The sequence below is a fragment of the Salmo salar genome, chromosome 13, assembly GCF_965601325.2.
Source record: "Salmo salar chromosome 13, fSalSal1, whole genome shotgun sequence".
Taxonomy (NCBI): Eukaryota; Metazoa; Chordata; class Actinopteri; order Salmoniformes; family Salmonidae; genus Salmo; species Salmo salar.
Window position 1 is genome coordinate 102,359,759 of NC_138303.1, and position 17,365 is coordinate 102,377,123.

Here is a 17,365-nt window from a genome sequence, read left to right on the forward strand (position 1 = left end):
GAGATTTAACTGTTCTCCGCTCCTCCTTTATCCTCTTGTTAGCTAGGTGACATTAATGATCTCTGACAATCAGAGAGTGTCGGTGGACAGTCTAAAGAGGTCGTGGGTGTCAGGGGCCAGTGTAGAAGAAGCCAATTTCGATAGGATATTGAATTCATGACATTTGGTAAATAGGGACGAAATATAGTGTATTTAGGTGACGGTGGGTGATGTTCTGGTGTTCATGCCCCGAGGCCACGACGACAAACGCGGGTGTGTGCGCCATAAACGCGCTTTTCTGCGACCTCATGCGATAGAGAAACCCTGTTTTTTGATGGATCACGCCAATGTTGGAATTCACTCTACACAGTATTCTAATGAGTGATGTCCATATTGTCACGTCCACAATGGCATGGCCATCAGAATCTGTCGAATTGAAGTTTTCAAACGAAACAATGTTTTTATTTCAGTGTGTAGAATGAAATTAAAAGTAATATCGACGTCTTTCTATGGTTTTGGCTATAATTAATTGCGTATCAAGCTCCAATAAAGTCTGGTTGTTGAACTGAAATAGTTACCTAAATTGTTAATTTAACAAAACATTTTGTCACCTGCTGTCTCCCCAACGCTGGTGAGGGAGCGATCCGGTTCAACGTGTCCGGATCTCTTGCGCATGCCCACTTCAGATGGGATGGTACAGTATCAGCGGTGATGCGACCGGCCAAACCATTTAATTCTCTCAATTCAGACAATGTATATATAACAACTATGCGAGTGGCAAGGACGATCATCGGTATTTACAAAGACATATGCTAGTAACATGTCGCGTAAAAGTAATGTCAGTTTCTTGTCAATTCTTTCGTTGGAAAATCAGTCAGTCTTGAGCCTTGATTTATCTTGTTTTACATACAAGGAAGCGCATGTAAGGTAGACAGTGGTACAGTGCAATGTGCAAAATATAATTGAGAAAATATGATTTTTATCAAGGCAATGATCCTCAACGGACAAGGGATTGTATTTCTTCTTACCTTTCTAATAAACACATTATTTTGTCAAAGCGAAGAGGCATCTTGCCATGGAGCTTTTGATATTTATTTTGTTTTGGATAGGTAAGTAGCCTAGCCTATAAACTAAATGCAAGATGTAGTTGATATGAACGTGACTTCTTGTTCTGTTTTTTTTTATGTGGAAGTATCTTGTATCAACATGATTCAATAGCATCTATCAAGTGTCAGAGTGCGCGTATCAAGAATTTTATTATCAAATGATGTGTGTGAAAAAAACAAATCTGTAACAAGTAGTCAAAATGCTAATGTAAATAGTATTAAAATGACTAATGTTCTACTTCAGTCTGTATAGTCCTTGTATGGGTTTGTTTGGTTCAGAGAGTTTCATTGTGTGCTCTACAGGTCTGGTAGTGTGTATGATAACTGGGGAGAGATCTATGAATTTGTGGAGCAGCTCACCAACCGCTTTCTGAGGTAAACTGTCTATGCTCTCAGGTCATGCTCTCTATGAGGTTAAATTTGCCTTGAACATGTCACTATCCTTCAGGACAAAGCCCACACAACTCTCTCTCTCCCTTTCTCTCATGATACAAGTTTTCAGTATATTGACTGAATGAGCCCCTTTTATCAATGATTTACCAAGGGCATGTTTTCACAGCTGGAATCAATAGATAAACTTTAGTAAACACGGTCCTGTGAAAGTGGGGCATATCTTTATCGAGCAGAAGCCTAGGCATTTAACAAAAAGTAGGTCCACCAAACACTAGGATGCCTGGGATTATTTTTAAACTTAATAATGGGGTACTAAATTTAACTCCACAAAACATTCGGCACATCTGGCTGTGGTGGCAACTGGTGTATAATTGTAGGCTAATGTAGAAAAAAATGGTTAGCCCCAAAGGGTGTGGGGAGTAGGGCTAAGTAGAGCTACTGTTGGTGTAGTCTTTTAAATACAAAATGACCAGTCATTGCTGGAGTTAATCTGCTTCTGTATCTTCTTGGGTGTTTAATCCCGTTTATCCCCTTGTGTATCCCTGTGTTTGTTCTAGTCCAAAGATGAGAGTTTCCTACATAGTTTTCTCATCTAGAGCGGAGGTGATTCTACCACTAACTGGAGACAGGTACTACTACAGTAAACATACTTCACCTAACGAGATGGCACACACACTCTCTCGCGGTACACATCATCTCTCAGATAATATCGGACCTAAAATGCATATTTCTTGTTCCTTTGTAGGTATGAAATAGAGGAAGGCTTGAAAAAGTTAAGTGAAATCAGACCAGCTGGTGAAACATACATGCACGAAGGAATGAAAGTGGTATGAAGTTTTGATTCATAGCAGTTATATATATTTTTGTAGTTGTACTGTATGTGTTGTCCATTAAAACATGGCTTCCTACATGTAGGCTTCAGAGCAGATAAAGGCCCAGGTCACACGGTCATCCAGCATCATCATCGCTCTGACTGATGGGAAACTGGAGGTCTATCCCTATGAACTGACAGTAGAGGAGGTAATGCCATTATAATAGACTGTGATGAGCAATAACATAGTACTTACTTTGCTTTGAGCTCTTACTAGTACACAGCTATTTTCCATAAATGAATCTATTGGTCCTCTCTTTTTGTTTCAGGCTAATGCGGCCAGGGAGTTTGGTGCTAGAGTGTACTGTGTCGGTGTGAAGGACTTTGATGAGAGACAGGTATGATTTTGAAGTCTCACTTTATCAATTGTAGGCTGGAGAAGCACTCACAAACTGCACACAGCCATGCACAAACAGTATCCCTGCTGAAATATTTGTTTACAATGATGAGAGACTGTTGGATAAGCATGCACAATGCTGTAACAGCTGATTGATATTGATAACATAGTGAAAGGAAAATGAGAGTACCAGTTTAATGATTTGATCGTCTGTCCCTCTCAGCGAGCGTTAGCAGTCTGGACAGGAAGTCCGTTGTACTGTAGTCATCTAATAAGATCACGATCGTGCCAGCCCTGCTTCCTGTTATAGTTTCATTACATTAGATGAAAGCTTTGGAAACCAGGCAGGAAAACATCAACAGAGAGACAGAGTAATGGACAGACAATGAGGGAGAGAGTGCTATGTCGTACGTTAGATGTGGAAAGGCAATCTCTCAGATGTTGTGTAACATCATAGAGTATGCTTGCATTCTTATCCCTACAGCTTGTTGACATTGCAGACAGCAAAGACCAAGTATTCCCAGTGTTGGCTGGATTTCATGCACTCAAAACCATTGTGAATTCGGTGAGGTCACAATAATTACATAGAGCAATATGTCAGAATAAACTTTAAGACACATACCATGTAATTTACATCATCGTTATTTATATTTTTCACAGATTTTGAAGAAATCCTGCAGGGAAATATTCAGTATAGAGCCCACTAATGTTTGTGTGAACGGTATGCTGCAAAGATTTAGTTTGTCATTATACTGATTAAATGTTATCAATATTGGTTAACATTATTATTCGTTTGTGCCCGAAAATCCTAACATTGTGACCCTCCATAACATTCCAGAATCTTTTAACATTGTGCTGAGAGGATATGATTTCACCCGTGGGAGGAGCCAGGAGGGAGTGATCTGTGTACTCACAGTCAACCAGAAGACATACAGTTAGTATACCCTACCACAAGCTCCATAATGCATCACATTCTGCATTGCAATATTGACATACCGACCTACTGTAAGAGTGCAAATTTACAATAACTCCCCCTAACCGCTTGTTACACCACATTCATTCATGTATATTACCAGATGACACAGTCCTTTGTAGTTGTACACCAAACAATGCTCTTCAATGCCATTCCTCAGGATTCATTCAATTTCATCATGGAAAGATGTTGGTCACCCAGTTCATTCTGTAGCCATACTAATAGAGTAATGAGACCATGGAGTGAATGTTGGGGCTCACTATTTTCCAAACCAGAGAGAACAGAACAGTGTCGTATTTAGTAGCTAGAGAACAGAGACGTCATTCTGTAGCCAGCTGAGTGCATGGAGCTAGTCTCTGTCTCATTGCTTAATATAGAACATAACAAGCAATGTCTCCTCACTGAGAGGGCATAGAGCTCACACACCCCTCCCTTTCACACTTTCTCTCGCTCCCCACAACCCCTCCCTCTCGCTCTCTCTCTTTCCCTCTCTCCCAGATGAGAGGCCCAGTGTGGTGCAGGATGGTTATCTGTTGTGTCCAGCACCAGTGCTGCATGAAGCCGGACAGTAAGTGCTGCACTTGATTCTCTCCTTGTGGAACTTCCTGTAGCCATAAATGGCCAGTGAGCTACTGAGCGTGTTCAGATGGCCAGATCAAAGGAATGGCGTGTTGTCTGTTGGTTGCCATGAGAGAAGAACCATGCTGAAACCCCAAGCTCCACTGCCGAAGACTACACACACTTTCATTCAGGGTGGGCAGTTGGTTCCACGGGTAACGGATCGATTGCTTTATAAAAGCAACAAAATCAAATAATTCAAGTATAAAAATAGAATAGAAGTTTGGTGGAGATTGGAGAATAAATGCGGTTCAGTCCTATTCCATTACAGTTACCTGCCTGGTTTCTTTATAAAATATAAACCGAATAGGCTGAACCATTTCAACCCCAAAAATCTATGTGATAACGTTGAATCAACGTGTGAAACTGATTGGAAAAGGACAGAGAAAGTCATCAACATCAGGGCAATTTCTTCTCCCAACTTTTACTCTAAATCCCAATGACATGGTAACATTTGTTGTTGATTGTTGACAACTCAACCAAATACGAATCAAAACTAGACGTTGAACTGATGTCTGTGCCCAGTGGCTTCCCACCGTTGACCATGTAATAGTGTTTACCCTGCCACCAGCATGCCTGTTTGCTATGGCACAGTGTCTTGGCATTTCAACGTTTGGTCTGCCAGGCCGATACTTCAATTAAGTTCGACCTGACCTACTTTGTTAGTCTCTTTCTCTCTCAGCAATAACAGAGAAATGGGCTGGATTGTCTTTCTCTCTCAATAGATCGATAGATGTGCTGATCAGCTTGAACAAGGGTCAGTCCTACATCTCAAGTCCATTCACTATCTACGCTACAGTATGTGTGAGTATCAGTATTACAGACAACACCAACACTCAAAACAAACAGCCTCACGCCACTGACATTCAGTTTGCTCAGTCTTAGTTCACCAAAGTCTAGTCTGATAAAGTCCATCAAATATTTAAGAAATAAGGCCCGGGGGGGTGTGGTATATGGCCAGTATACCACGGCTAAGGGCTGTTCTTAAGCACGACGCTACGTGGAGTGCCTGGATACAGCCCTTAGCCGTGGTATATTGGCCATATATCACAAACCCCTGAGGTGCGCTTTTGCTATTATAAACTGATTACCAATGTAATTAGAACAGTAAAAATACATGTTTTATCATACCCATGGTATACGGTCTGATAAACCACAGCTTTCAGCCAATCAACATTCAGGGCTTGAAACACCCAGTTTATCAAGTATGATATATTATATTTATGTTTGATATAAAGTAATCTGTTCAAGTCTGTGTTGTGTACCAGGCTGCTTTGTTTACCATTCAGACTCAGATTCAGATCAACTTTATATTCCACAAGAGGGAAATGAATTTGGTCATGTGCTTAAAAAGATGGTACATAAAACATAAAAACACAGAAACTATACAATAGAATTCATTCAGAGTGCTATAGCTACACATTTAAAGTGACAGTGTCTCCTGATGCAGTCTGATGGGACAGTGGTGCTGGTGCTGGTCTTGGTTCTCCTCCTGCTACTGGCTCTGGTTCTGCTGTGGTGGTTCTGGCCGCTCTGCTGCACTATTGTGAGTGGTTCAACGCAGCACTTTTCCCCTTGAAAAACAGAAACAGTATGAGTGAATCAGTTAAAATGGTTGTTGGTTGATAGTATATAGTAATGGAAGAAGGCTTCTATTTTACAGGTGATCAAGGACCCCCCTCCCCGTCGCCCCCCTCCTCCCCCTCCTCCACCAGTACCTGTGAGTGGACTGTCGCTTAGATCCTTAAGACTGTTGTTTAAATCAACATGAATGTCAGTTCATTCAGCTCTTCACAGGGTTAATGCAGTGGTTTCGCGGTGTCTCCTCCATTAGGAGCCTGAGGAGGACCCTCTGCCCAAGAGGAAATGGCCCATGGTGGATGCATCCTATTATGGGGGAAGAGGTATCGGAGGAATGAAACGCATGGAGGTATGTCAGAATGAGTATTACCCCATTCAACCCCATCTATTTGGGCTGCACTATATCTTGACAGTGAGTTGTGAGTCACTTTATTTTGAGTGATGTTAGTAACTCTAAAGGTCTGAATGGTTATTTTCTGCTACAAAAAATATATAAATGGTATAAAATGAAAGATGAACTGTATAAAAGAACCTAATGTAAAGTGTGTATTAGGTTCGATGGGGAGAGAAGGGTTCCACGGAGGAAGGTGCACGGCTAGAGAAAGCTAAGAACGCAGTGGTCACAATGGTGGAAGAGGAGGTGGAAGAAACCATTGGAAGAAAACCAATGCCTCAGAGCCCACGCCCTACCTATCACATCCCAGAACAGTCCAGATGGTACACACCCATCAAGGTTAGTTCGGATGCTTTCAAACCCAGTTGACAATGGCAGTCAGTAACTGATTTGATATCTTTAAGATTTTTTACTGGTTTCATCATATCTTTGTTTAAACTGGTTTCATCACCATGATTCTCATTGTTTCTTTCTCTCAGGGGCGTTTTGATGCTCTAGTAGCATTACTCAGGCACCAGTATGATCGAGTTGCTGTCATGAGACCAACAGCACAGGACAGGGTAAGGTACCCCCTTCTATAAATGTTTTCAGATTACTTCCTGAATTGACTGAATTTAAATGGAATTGACCAAACTCTGATTGCAACAAAAGAAAGAGAAAGGAAGAGAGAGAAAGAGAGGGAAAAGAAGAGAAAGAGAGAAAGAGAGAAAAGAAGAGAAAGAGAACGAGAGAAAGAGAAAGAGAGAGAAAAGAGAAAGAGAGAAAAGAAGACTGAGCTCTCTGTTTGGTCATTGTTGTCCAGTTTTCACACGTTAGTAACCTTGTCTAGCTCATCAGTGGCGAGGGGCAGTAAGGGAGAGAAAGAAAACCTACAAGGTTAGTTATGACTCTCCACTGAGAGAAGAGGATGGATGTCCATGTTGGTGTGACTGGCCACCCTGACCCTTAATGTCTACAGTGTGTTCGGAAAGTATTCGGACCACTTTACTTTTTCCACATTGTTACGTTACAGCCTTGTTCTAAAATTTATTAAAATGTTTTTCCCCCCTCTAATCTACACATAATACCCCATAATGACAAAGCAAAAACAGGTTTTTAGAAATATTAGCAAATGTATATATAAAAGAAACGTAAATATCACATTTAAATAAGTATTCAGACCCTTACTCGGTACTTTGTTGAAGCACCTTTGGCAGCGATTACAGCCTCGAGTCTTCTTGGGTATGACGCTACAAGCTTGGCATGACTGTGTGACTATGTACGCTGAGAGGCGGGAAGCAAGTTCAGAGTGAATACATTTAATTAATAAATGAACAAAACAAGAAACACAAACAGCGCAACGACATGAAACAGTAAAAATGACAACTGGGGAAGAAACCAAAGGGAGTGACATATAAAGGGCAGGTAATCAAGGAGGTGATGGAGTCCAGGTGAGGGTCATTATACGCGCAACGCTGGTGACAGGTGTGTGCCCTAACGAGCAGCCTGGTGACCTAGAGGCCGGAGAGGGAGCACACGTGACAGTACCCCCTTCCCCGGAGTGTTCGGCTCCAGCCGCAGGACGCCAACCACAGGGCCGATCCCGGGGATCCGGAGTGGACCGGTCGCCTCCACTGAGGCGCAAAAAACCTGACGAACCGGCTGAGGAGTGAGAGCCTGATGAGCCGGCTGAGACCTCCCCGGTTGCCTCGGTTGAGGCTCGGGAACCTGTTCATCCAGCTTTGGCTTGGGAGCCTATCGAACCCACTGAGGTATGGGAGCCTACAAACCGGCTGAGGCATGGGAGCCTACAAACCGGCTGAGGCCTCCCAGGTAGCTCCAGCTCCAGCTCCAACACCCGGACCCGACATCACCCCCAACACACACAACAACAACAAAAACACTCCCTGATGCTTCCCTTTGTTGAGTCGTCATTCTGTAAGCATGTACGCTGAGAGTCGGGAAGCAAGTTCAGAGTGAATACATAAAATAAATAAATGAACAAAACAAGAAACACAAACAGCGCATCAACATGAAACAGGAACAATGATGACTGGGGAAGAAACCAAAGGGAGTGACATACAGTTGAAATGGGAAGTTTACATACACATTAGCCAAATACATTTAAACTCAGTTTTTCACAATTCCTGACATTTAATCAGAGTAAAAAGTCCCTGTCTTAGGTCAGTTAGGATCACCACTTTGTTTTAAGAATGTGAAATGTCAGAATAATAGTAGAGAGAATGATTTATTTCAGCTTTTATCTCTTTCATCACATTCCCAGTGGGTCAGAAGTTTACATACACTCAAATAGTATTTGGTAGCATTGCCTTTAAATTGTTTAACTTGGGTCAAACGTTTCGGGTAGCCTTCCACAAGCTTCCCACAATAAGTTGGGTGAATTTTGGCCCATTCCAAAATTCAGGGCTTTGTGATGGACACTCCAACACCTTGACTTTGTTGTCCTTAAGCCATTTTGCCACAACTTTGGAAGTATGCTTGGGGTCATTGTCCATTTGGAAGACCCATTTGCGACCAAGCTTTAACTTCCTGACAGATGTCTTGAGATGTTGCTTCAATATATCCACATCATTTTCTATCCTCATGATGCCATCTATTTTGTGAAGTGCACCAGTTCCTCCTGCAGCAAAGCACCCCCACAACATCATGCTGCCACCCCTGTGCTTCACAGTTGGGATGGTGTTCTTCGGCTTCCAAGCCTCCCCCTTTTTCCTCCAAACATAACGATGGTCATTATGGCCAAACAGTTCTATTTTTGTTTCATCAGACCAGAGGACATTTCTCCAAAAAGTACAATCTTTGTCCCCATGTGCAGTTGCAAACCGTAGTCTGGCTTTTTTATGGTGGTTTAGGAGCAGTGGCTTCTTCCTTGCTGAGCGGCCTTTCAGGTTATGTCGATATAGGACTCGTTTTACTGTGGATACAGATACTTTTGTACCTGTTTCCTCCAGCATCTTCACAAGGTCCTTTGCTGTTGTTCTGGGATTGATTTGCACTTTTCGCACCAAAGTACGTTCATCTCTAGTAGACAGAACGCATCTCCTTCCTGAGCGGTATGACGGCTGTGTGGTCCCATGGTGTTTATACTTGCGTACTATTGTTTGTACAGATGAACGTGGTACCTTCAAGCATTTGGAAATTGCTCCCAAGGATGAACTAGACTTGTGGAGGTCTACAATTTTTTTCTGAGGTCTGATTTCTTTTGAGTTTCCCATGATGTCAAGCAAAGAGGCACTGAGTTTGAAGGTAGGCCTTCAAATACATCCATAGGTACACCTCCAATTGACTCAAATTATGTAAATTAGCCTATCAGAAGCTTCTAAAGCCATGACATAATTTTCTGGAATTTTCCAAGCTGTTTAAAGACACAGTCAACTTAGTGTATGTAAACTTCTGACCCACTGGAATTGTAATACAGTGAATTATAAGTGAAATAATCTGTAAACAATTGTTGGAAAAATTACTTGTGTCCTGCACAAAGTAGATGTCCTAACCGACTTGCCAAAACTATAGTTTGTTAACAATAAATTGGTGGAGTGGTTGAAAAACAAGTTTTAATCACTCCAACCTAAGTGTATGTAAACTTCCGACTTCAACTGTATAAAGGGCAGGTAATCAAGGAGGTGATGGAGTCCAGGTGAGTGTCATTATGCACGTAACGCTGGTGACAGGTGTGCACCCTAACGAGCAGCCTGGTGACCTAGAGGCCAGAGAGGGAGCATACGTGACAGACTGTATTTGGGGAGTTTCTCCCATTTTTCTCTGCAGATCCTCTCAAGCTCGGGCAGGCTGGATGGGGAGCGTCGCTGCATAGCTATTTTCAGGTCTCTCCAGAGATGTTAGATCGGGTTCAAGTCCGGGCTCTGGGCCACTCAAGGACATTCAGAGACTTGTACCGAAGCCACTCCTGCGTTGTCTTGGTTGTGTGCTTAGGGTTGTTGTCCTGTTGGAAGGGGAACCTTCACCCCAGTCTGAGGTCCTGAGTGCTCTGGAGCAGATTTTCATCAAGTATCTCTCTGTACTTTGCTCCATTAATCTTTCCCTCGATCCTGACTAGTCTCCCAGTCCCTGACTCTGAAAAACATCCCCACAGCATGATGCTGTCACCACCACCGTGCCAAGTTTCCTCCAGACGTATCGCTTGGCATTCAGGCCAAAGAGTTCAATCTTGGTTTCATCTGACCAGATAATCTTGTTTGTTATGGTCTGAGACTCCTTTAGGTGTGTTTTGGCAAACTCCAAGCGGGCTGTCATGTGCCTTTTACTGAGGTGTGGCTTCTGATGTCTACTCCCCCGATTGCTCAGTTTTGCCAGACGACCAGCTCTTGGAAGTCTTGGTGGTTCCAAACTTCTTCATTTTTAAGACTGATGGAGGCCACTGTCTTGTTTGAGTCCTTTAATGCTGCAGACATTTTTTGTTACCCTTCCCCAGATCTGTGCCTCGACACAATCCTGTCACGGAGCTCTACGGACAATTCCTTCGACCTCATGGCTTGGTTTTTGTTCTGACACTGTCAGCTGTGGGACATTATATATACAGGTGTGTGCCTTTCCAAATTCAATCAATTTAATTTACCACAGGTGGACTCCAATCAAGTCGTAGAAACATCTCAAGGATGATCAGTGGAAACAGGATGCACCTCAATTTCGAGTCTCATAGCAAAGTGTGTTAACATTTATGTAAATAAAGTATCTGTTTTTTATTTTTTATACATTTGCAAACATTTCTAAAAACCTGTTTTCACTTCGTTATTATGAGGTATTGTGTATAAATTGATGAGGAAAAACAATTATTTAATCAATTTTATAATAAGGCTGTAACGTAGCAAAATGTGGAAAAAGTCAAGGGGTCTGAATACTTACCGAATGCATTGTATTAGCACCATTATGTGAGGCCTCTGCCCTGTCACAGTCAGCTCAGGACAGCACTAACGAGATAACAAGCAGAGCAGGGCTGGATGTAAACGAGGATGGGGGGATGTCATACTGTGTTCTTATACTCTGTCACGCTGTGTTCGTGTACTCTGTCACGCCGTGTTCGTGTACTCTGTCACGCTGTGTTCGTGTACTCTGTCACGCTGTGTTCGTGTACTCTGTCACGCTATGTTCGTGTACTCTGTCACGTTGTGTTTGTGTACTCTGTCACGCTGTGTTCGTGTACTCTGTCACGCTGTGTTCGTGTACTCTGTCACGCTGTGTTTGTGTACTCTGTCATGCTGTGTTCGTGTACTCTGTCACACCGTGTTCGTGTACTGTAGTACGTGTTAATTAAGACACTGGTCATTCATACTATTGTCCTGTCATTATAGACCAGACACTCTAGGTAAGTGCAGGATGCTGGTCATCGTCTTTCCTTTAATAAGGGAGGTGGGGTCTGTCTGGGGTGTCAGTTCATGTGATAATACTATACTGAATTTGTTCTGAATTACTACACTACATTTACTATAACAACGTTTTGTTGTAAATGTTTTATTTCTTGGTTATGGTTTTGTAAGTTACAGGTCAGTTGAGGTCAAATGTAACGTATTATTATGGTTCCAGATTTCGGTTTCAACTTAAAACTGCAACCAAAATGTACTATTTCAAGCAAAACTGCGTAAAACATCTTGGCTTCAATAAGTAATTGATAAATGTGAACATTGAACAGCCATACTAGCTGTAAGCATGCGTTTAACCATGCACCAATTCCTCTTCCTGGTGTGTGGCTATAGGAGGGCTGGTACCTACAGTTCCTCTTCCTGGTGTGTGGCTATAGGAGGGCTGGTACCTACAGTTCCTCTTCCTGGTGTGTGGCTATAGGAGGTCTGGTACCTACAGTTCCACTTCCTGGTGTGTGGCTATAGGAGGGCTGGTACCTACAGTTCCTCTTCCTGGTGTGTGGCTATAGGAGGGCTGGTACCTACAGTTCCTCTTCCTGGTGTGTGGCTATAGGAGGGCTGGTACCTACAGTTCCTCTTCCTGGTGTGTGGCTATAGGAGGGCTGGTACCTACAGTGGCTTGCGAAAGTATTCAACCCTTGGCATTTTTCCAATTTTGGAATTAAAATAGATTTTTTGGGGGGTTTGTATCGTTTGATTTCCACAACATGCCTACCACTTTGATGATGCAAAATATTTTTGATTGTGAAACAAACAAGAAATAAGACAAAAAAACAGAAAACTTGAGCGTGCATAACGATTCAACCCCCCCAAAGTCAATACTTTGTAGAACCAGCCAAGTCTCTTGGGTATGTCTCTATAAGCTTGGCACATCTAGCCACTGGGATTTTTGCCCATTCTTCAAGGCAAAACTGCTCCAGCTCCTTCAAGTTGGATGGGTTCCGCTGGTGTACAGCAATCTTTAAGTCATACCACAGATTCTCAATTGGATTGAGGTCTGGGCTTTGACTAGGCCATTCCAAGACATTTAAAAGTTTCACCTTAAACCACTCAGGTGTTGCTTTATCAGTATGCTTAGGGTCATTGTCCTGCTGGAAGGTGAACCTCTGTCCCAGTCTCATATCTCTGGAAGACTGAAACAGGTTTCCTTCAAGAATTTCCCTTTATTTAGCACCATCCATCATTCCTTCAATTCTGACCAGTTTCCCAGTCCCTGCCGATGAAAAACATCCCCACAGAATGATGCTGCCACCACCATGCTTCACTGTGGGGATGGTGTTCTCGGGGTGCTGCTGCTACTCTCTGTTTATCATATATGCATAGTCATTTTAACTATACATTCATGTACATACTACCTCAATTGGGCCGACCAACCAGTGCTCCCGCACATTGGCTAACCAGGCTATCTGCATTGTGTCTCGCCACCCACCACCGGCCAACCCCTCTTTTACGCTACTGCTACTCTCTGTTCATCGTATATGCATAGTCACTTTGACCATATCTACATGTACATACTACCACAATCAGCCTGACTAACCGGTGTCTGTATGTAGCCTCGCTACTTTTATAGCCTCGCTACTGTATATAGCCTGTCTTTTTACTGTTGTTTTATTTCTTTACTTACCTATTGTTCACCTAACACCTTTCTTGCACTATTGGTTAGAGCCTGTAAGTAAGCATTTCACTGTAAAGTCTACACCTGTTCAATCCGGCGCACGTGACAAATAAACTTGGATTTGATTTGATGAGAGGTGTTGGGTTTGCGCCAGACATAGCATTTTCCTTGATGGCCAAAAAGCTCAATTTTAGTCTCACCTGACCAGAGTACCTTCTTCCATATGTTTAGGGAGTCTCCCACATGCCTTTTGGCGAACACCAAACGTGTTTGCTTATTTTTTCCTTTATTAAATTAAGCAATGGCTTTTTTTCTGGACACTCTTCCGTAAAGCCCAGCTCTGTGGAGTGTACCGGCTTAACGTGGTACTATGGACAGATACTCCAATCTCCGCTGTGGAGCTTTGCAGCTCCTTCAGGGTTATCTTTGGTCTCTTTGTTGCCTCTCTGATTAATTCCCTCCTTGCCTGGTCCATGAGTTTTGGCAGGTTTGTTGTGGTGCCATATTCTTTCAATTTTTTAATAGTGCTCTGTGGGATGTTCAAAGTCTCCTTGGTCTTTGTGGTGCCGCTTGCTTGGTGGTGCCCCTTGCTTAGTGGTGTTGCAGACTCTGGGGCCTTTCAGTGTATATATACTGAGGTGTATATAGGTGTATATATACAGGTGTATATATACTGAGATCATGTGACAGATCATGTGACACTTAGATTGCACACAGGTGGACTTTATTTAACTAATTATGTGATTTTTGAAGGTAATTGTTTGCAACAGATCTTATTTAGGGGCTTCATAGCAAAGGGGTTGAATACATATGCACGCACCACTTTTCTGTTTTTTATTTTTGAGAATTTTTTGAAACAAGTGATTTTTTTTCATTTCACTTCACCAATTTTGACTATTTTGTGTATGTCCATTACATGAAATCCAAATAAAAATCCATTTAAATTACAGGTTGTAATGCAACAAAATAGGAAAAACACCAAGGTGGATGAATACTTTTGCAAGGCACTGTACCTGCTCTATACTCGCCTGGGATAATGATGGGCGCTCCCTTCTTGACAGAATGGGAGTGGCTGTCTGTTCAGCCAGTTATGCTCTCGTGCTTGATTGGCTAAAATTGATGTTGTGACATTGCGCCGGCCCATTCGCCATCTCCACCTTACCCATTACAGGCTGCCTCAATTGAGTTTAATTATGATCAATTATTGTAAATACCAACTCTGCATTGTCCAAAAATGTCCATGATATGCCACGTATATAGCGACTCCCATTAGGAGCTCATTTTGTAACTGATGTACCTTATTAATCTGAGATAAACAAGTCCATACATGGTTGGGAGAATGGGTAGATACAGCCATGCACTATTCTTCATGAGGATTAGGCTGATATGGAGGTGGGGGTGGGGAGGTGTTACTACTGTAATGAAATATAGTGTATGCTAAGGAAGCACTGCTGTTCATTTTCTAATAAGTGTAGAATACAATAGGTACATTTAAGCCTAACTGCTCTCTATTGTAAAAAAAGGATGTGTTCTTAATAACTTACCTGGTAAAGTGAAAGGTTTAAATGGAATAAATAATCTGCATTTTGTTTCGTTTCAGGGGCGCTGTGTGAATTTCACCCGAGTTCCCAATCATTAGGTCAAACACACCATAATCTTTGGACTATGAGGCTATGGAGAGAACAGGAGCCCATAGCCGTGGGAAGAATGGGTGCTGAGGGTGCTCTAGGCACCCTGGAAAAAATATATATAAAACATTTATTATTACATATTTTATTTTTATTTATATATATATATATATTAAAAAAATACTTCACAAAAGTAGTACACTGGGGCTTTGCTAGTCCTGTATTTGCGGACCGATATAGCCGCCTGTATCAGCACCACCACCCTCAAACTACTTCCTGCGACTATGCAGGAGCCTATGGACAACACACCTAAACATCCAACTGTAAATGTGCCTCTCCTAGGACTTATTATTTAACATGTATTTATCTGGGATAAAACAAGGCTGTTCAGTAGCATTCAACAATGTTAGCTTGCTTACTTGCTATAAAATCCTCATGTCACAGTTTCATTTATTGTCAGGAGTCATTCAAGTTCAAGTGTGTTTATTGGTCATATAAACATGATATACAATTCAATAGTTCACTTACAGGTTCACCTCTTGACAATAAAACAACAATCGTAAGTAATTAAGTGAATAAAAGAGTACTAAAAATAAAGCTCAGTGAATGAAAAAAAATTGGATAGAAATGTTGACATTTTTTGTACACAGTGTATTTCTCTTATTTTTTACTCAAGCTCTGCTGTTTCAAATGTGGTTTTCTAAATAAAGATATTTTTCAACATTCTGTGGAAAGATTGTAAGGGTTTCACTTTCAAGTAAAACTACAACGGGGTCCTATTTTTCCCAAGCTGCAGACCTAATCTCATTCATGTTGCTAAATGCCATAATACAAATCACATGGTTTATCTAATCCCTTTGACCTAATGCTTATTGTACATAAAAACCCTGCTTCGGTTTCCAGTCCCCGAGGACAAACAGAACAAGAGAGAATAATGTCAGATCCGCGTTTTATTTTCTAGAGGAGGTATTTAGGGGAAAGACTATTATAATTGCAGAATGCAATGGACTTGATACACATAATTTGCATATAAAATCCAATGGGAATCCCAAAATAATTGATTTACATGATAAAATGTACATAAATAAACAGTACGCCTACTCCTACATTTTCATCAGTCTATGTGGCTACTTATTTTCCCATCATTGTAGCTGCCTATGATGTGATCATAAAATCTGGTGAATTTGCTTATCTACAGTACCAGTCAAAAGTTTGGACACACCTCAAGGGTTTTTCTTTATTTTTACTATTTTCTACATTGTAGAATAATAGCGAATACATCAAAACTATGAAATAACACATATGGAATCATGTAGTAACCAAAAAAGTGTCAAACAAATCAAAATATATTTAAAATGTTAGATTTTTCAAAGTAGCCACCCTTTGCCTTGATGACAGCTTTGAACACTCTTGGCATTCTCTCAACCAGCTTCATGAGGAATACTTTTCCAATAGTCTTGAAGGAGTTCCCACATATGCTGAGCACCTGATGGCTGATTTTCCTTCACTCTGCGGTCCAACTCATCCCAAACCATCTCAATTGGGTTGAGGTCGGGTGATTGTGGAGGCCAGGTCATCTGATGCAGCACTCCATCACTCTCCTTCTTGTTAAAATAGCCCATACACAGCCTGGAGGTGTGTTGGGTCATTGTCCTGTTGACAAACAAATGATAGTCCCACTAAGCGCAAACCAGAAGGGATGGCATATCACTGCAGAATGCTGTGGTAGCCATGCTGGTTAAGTGTGCCTTGTATTCTATATAAATCATAGACAGTGTCACCAGAAAAGCACCCCCACACCATCACACCTCCTCCTCCATGTGTCACAGTGGGAACCACACATGCAGAGATCATTTGTTTTCCTACACTGCGTCTCACAAAGACACAGAGGTTGGAACCAAAAATCTCCAATTTGGACTGTCCACTGGTCTAATGTCCATTACTCGTGTTTCTTGGCCCAAGCAAGTCTCTTCTTCTTATTGGTGTGCTTTAGTAGTGGTTTCTTTGAAGCAAATCGACCACGAAGGCCTGATTCACGCAGTCTCCTCTGAACAGTTGATGTTCAGAGGAAGGCCCTAAAAATTGTCAGACTCCAGCCAACCTAGTCATAGACTGTTCTCTCTGCAACCGCAAGGCAAGCGGTATCGGAGCGTCAAGTCTAGGTCCAAAAGGCTTCTCAACAGCTTCTACCCCCAAGCCATAAGACTCCTGAACACATAATCAAATGGCTACCCAGACTATTTGCATTGCCCCCCCCCCCCCCCCCCCTACTCTTTTACTCTGCTGCTATTCTCTGTTTATTATCTATGCATAGTCACTTTAACTCTATCTACATGTACATATTACCTCAATTATCTCTACTAACTGGTGCCCCCGCACATTGACTCTGTACCGGTACCCCCTGTATATAGCCTCACTATTGTTATTTTACTGCTGCTCATTAATTATTTGTTACTTTTATTTCTTATTTTTTTACTTAACAGGTATTTTTC

At 41.9% G+C, this 17,365-nt stretch overlaps 1 protein-coding gene across 1 annotated transcript; it reads left to right on the plus strand.

The window, feature by feature from the left end:
• Positions 1-671: 671 nt before the first annotated feature.
• LOC106568391 (anthrax toxin receptor 2) lies at positions 672-15,599 on the plus strand. The gene is made up of 17 exons (XM_014138699.3): positions 672-1,088; positions 1,389-1,460; positions 2,036-2,107; positions 2,224-2,305; positions 2,394-2,498; positions 2,619-2,687; positions 3,171-3,251; positions 3,347-3,407; positions 3,525-3,620; positions 4,158-4,227; positions 5,003-5,081; positions 5,728-5,823; positions 5,941-5,997; positions 6,112-6,207; positions 6,412-6,591; positions 6,732-6,812; positions 14,846-15,599. Exons 1-17 carry the CDS (start codon positions 952-954, stop codon positions 14,882-14,884), a joined length of 1,473 nt encoding a protein of 490 aa, XP_013994174.1. The 5' UTR covers positions 672-951; the 3' UTR covers positions 14,885-15,599.
• The last annotated feature ends 1,766 nt before the right edge of the window (positions 15,600-17,365 follow it).

Excerpts from the sequence above, each read along its gene's own strand:
- LOC106568391 (XM_014138699.3), top strand. The coding sequence starts at position 952 with ATGATTTTTATCAAGGCAATGATCCTCAACGGACAAGGGATTGTATTT. Across the intron at positions 3,252-3,346 it reads TCAAAACCATTGTGAATTCG|ATTTTGAAGAAATCCTGCAG; the intron begins GTGAGGTCACAA and ends TATTTTTCACAG. Across the intron at positions 3,408-3,524 it reads CACTAATGTTTGTGTGAACG|AATCTTTTAACATTGTGCTG; the intron begins GTATGCTGCAAA and ends ATAACATTCCAG.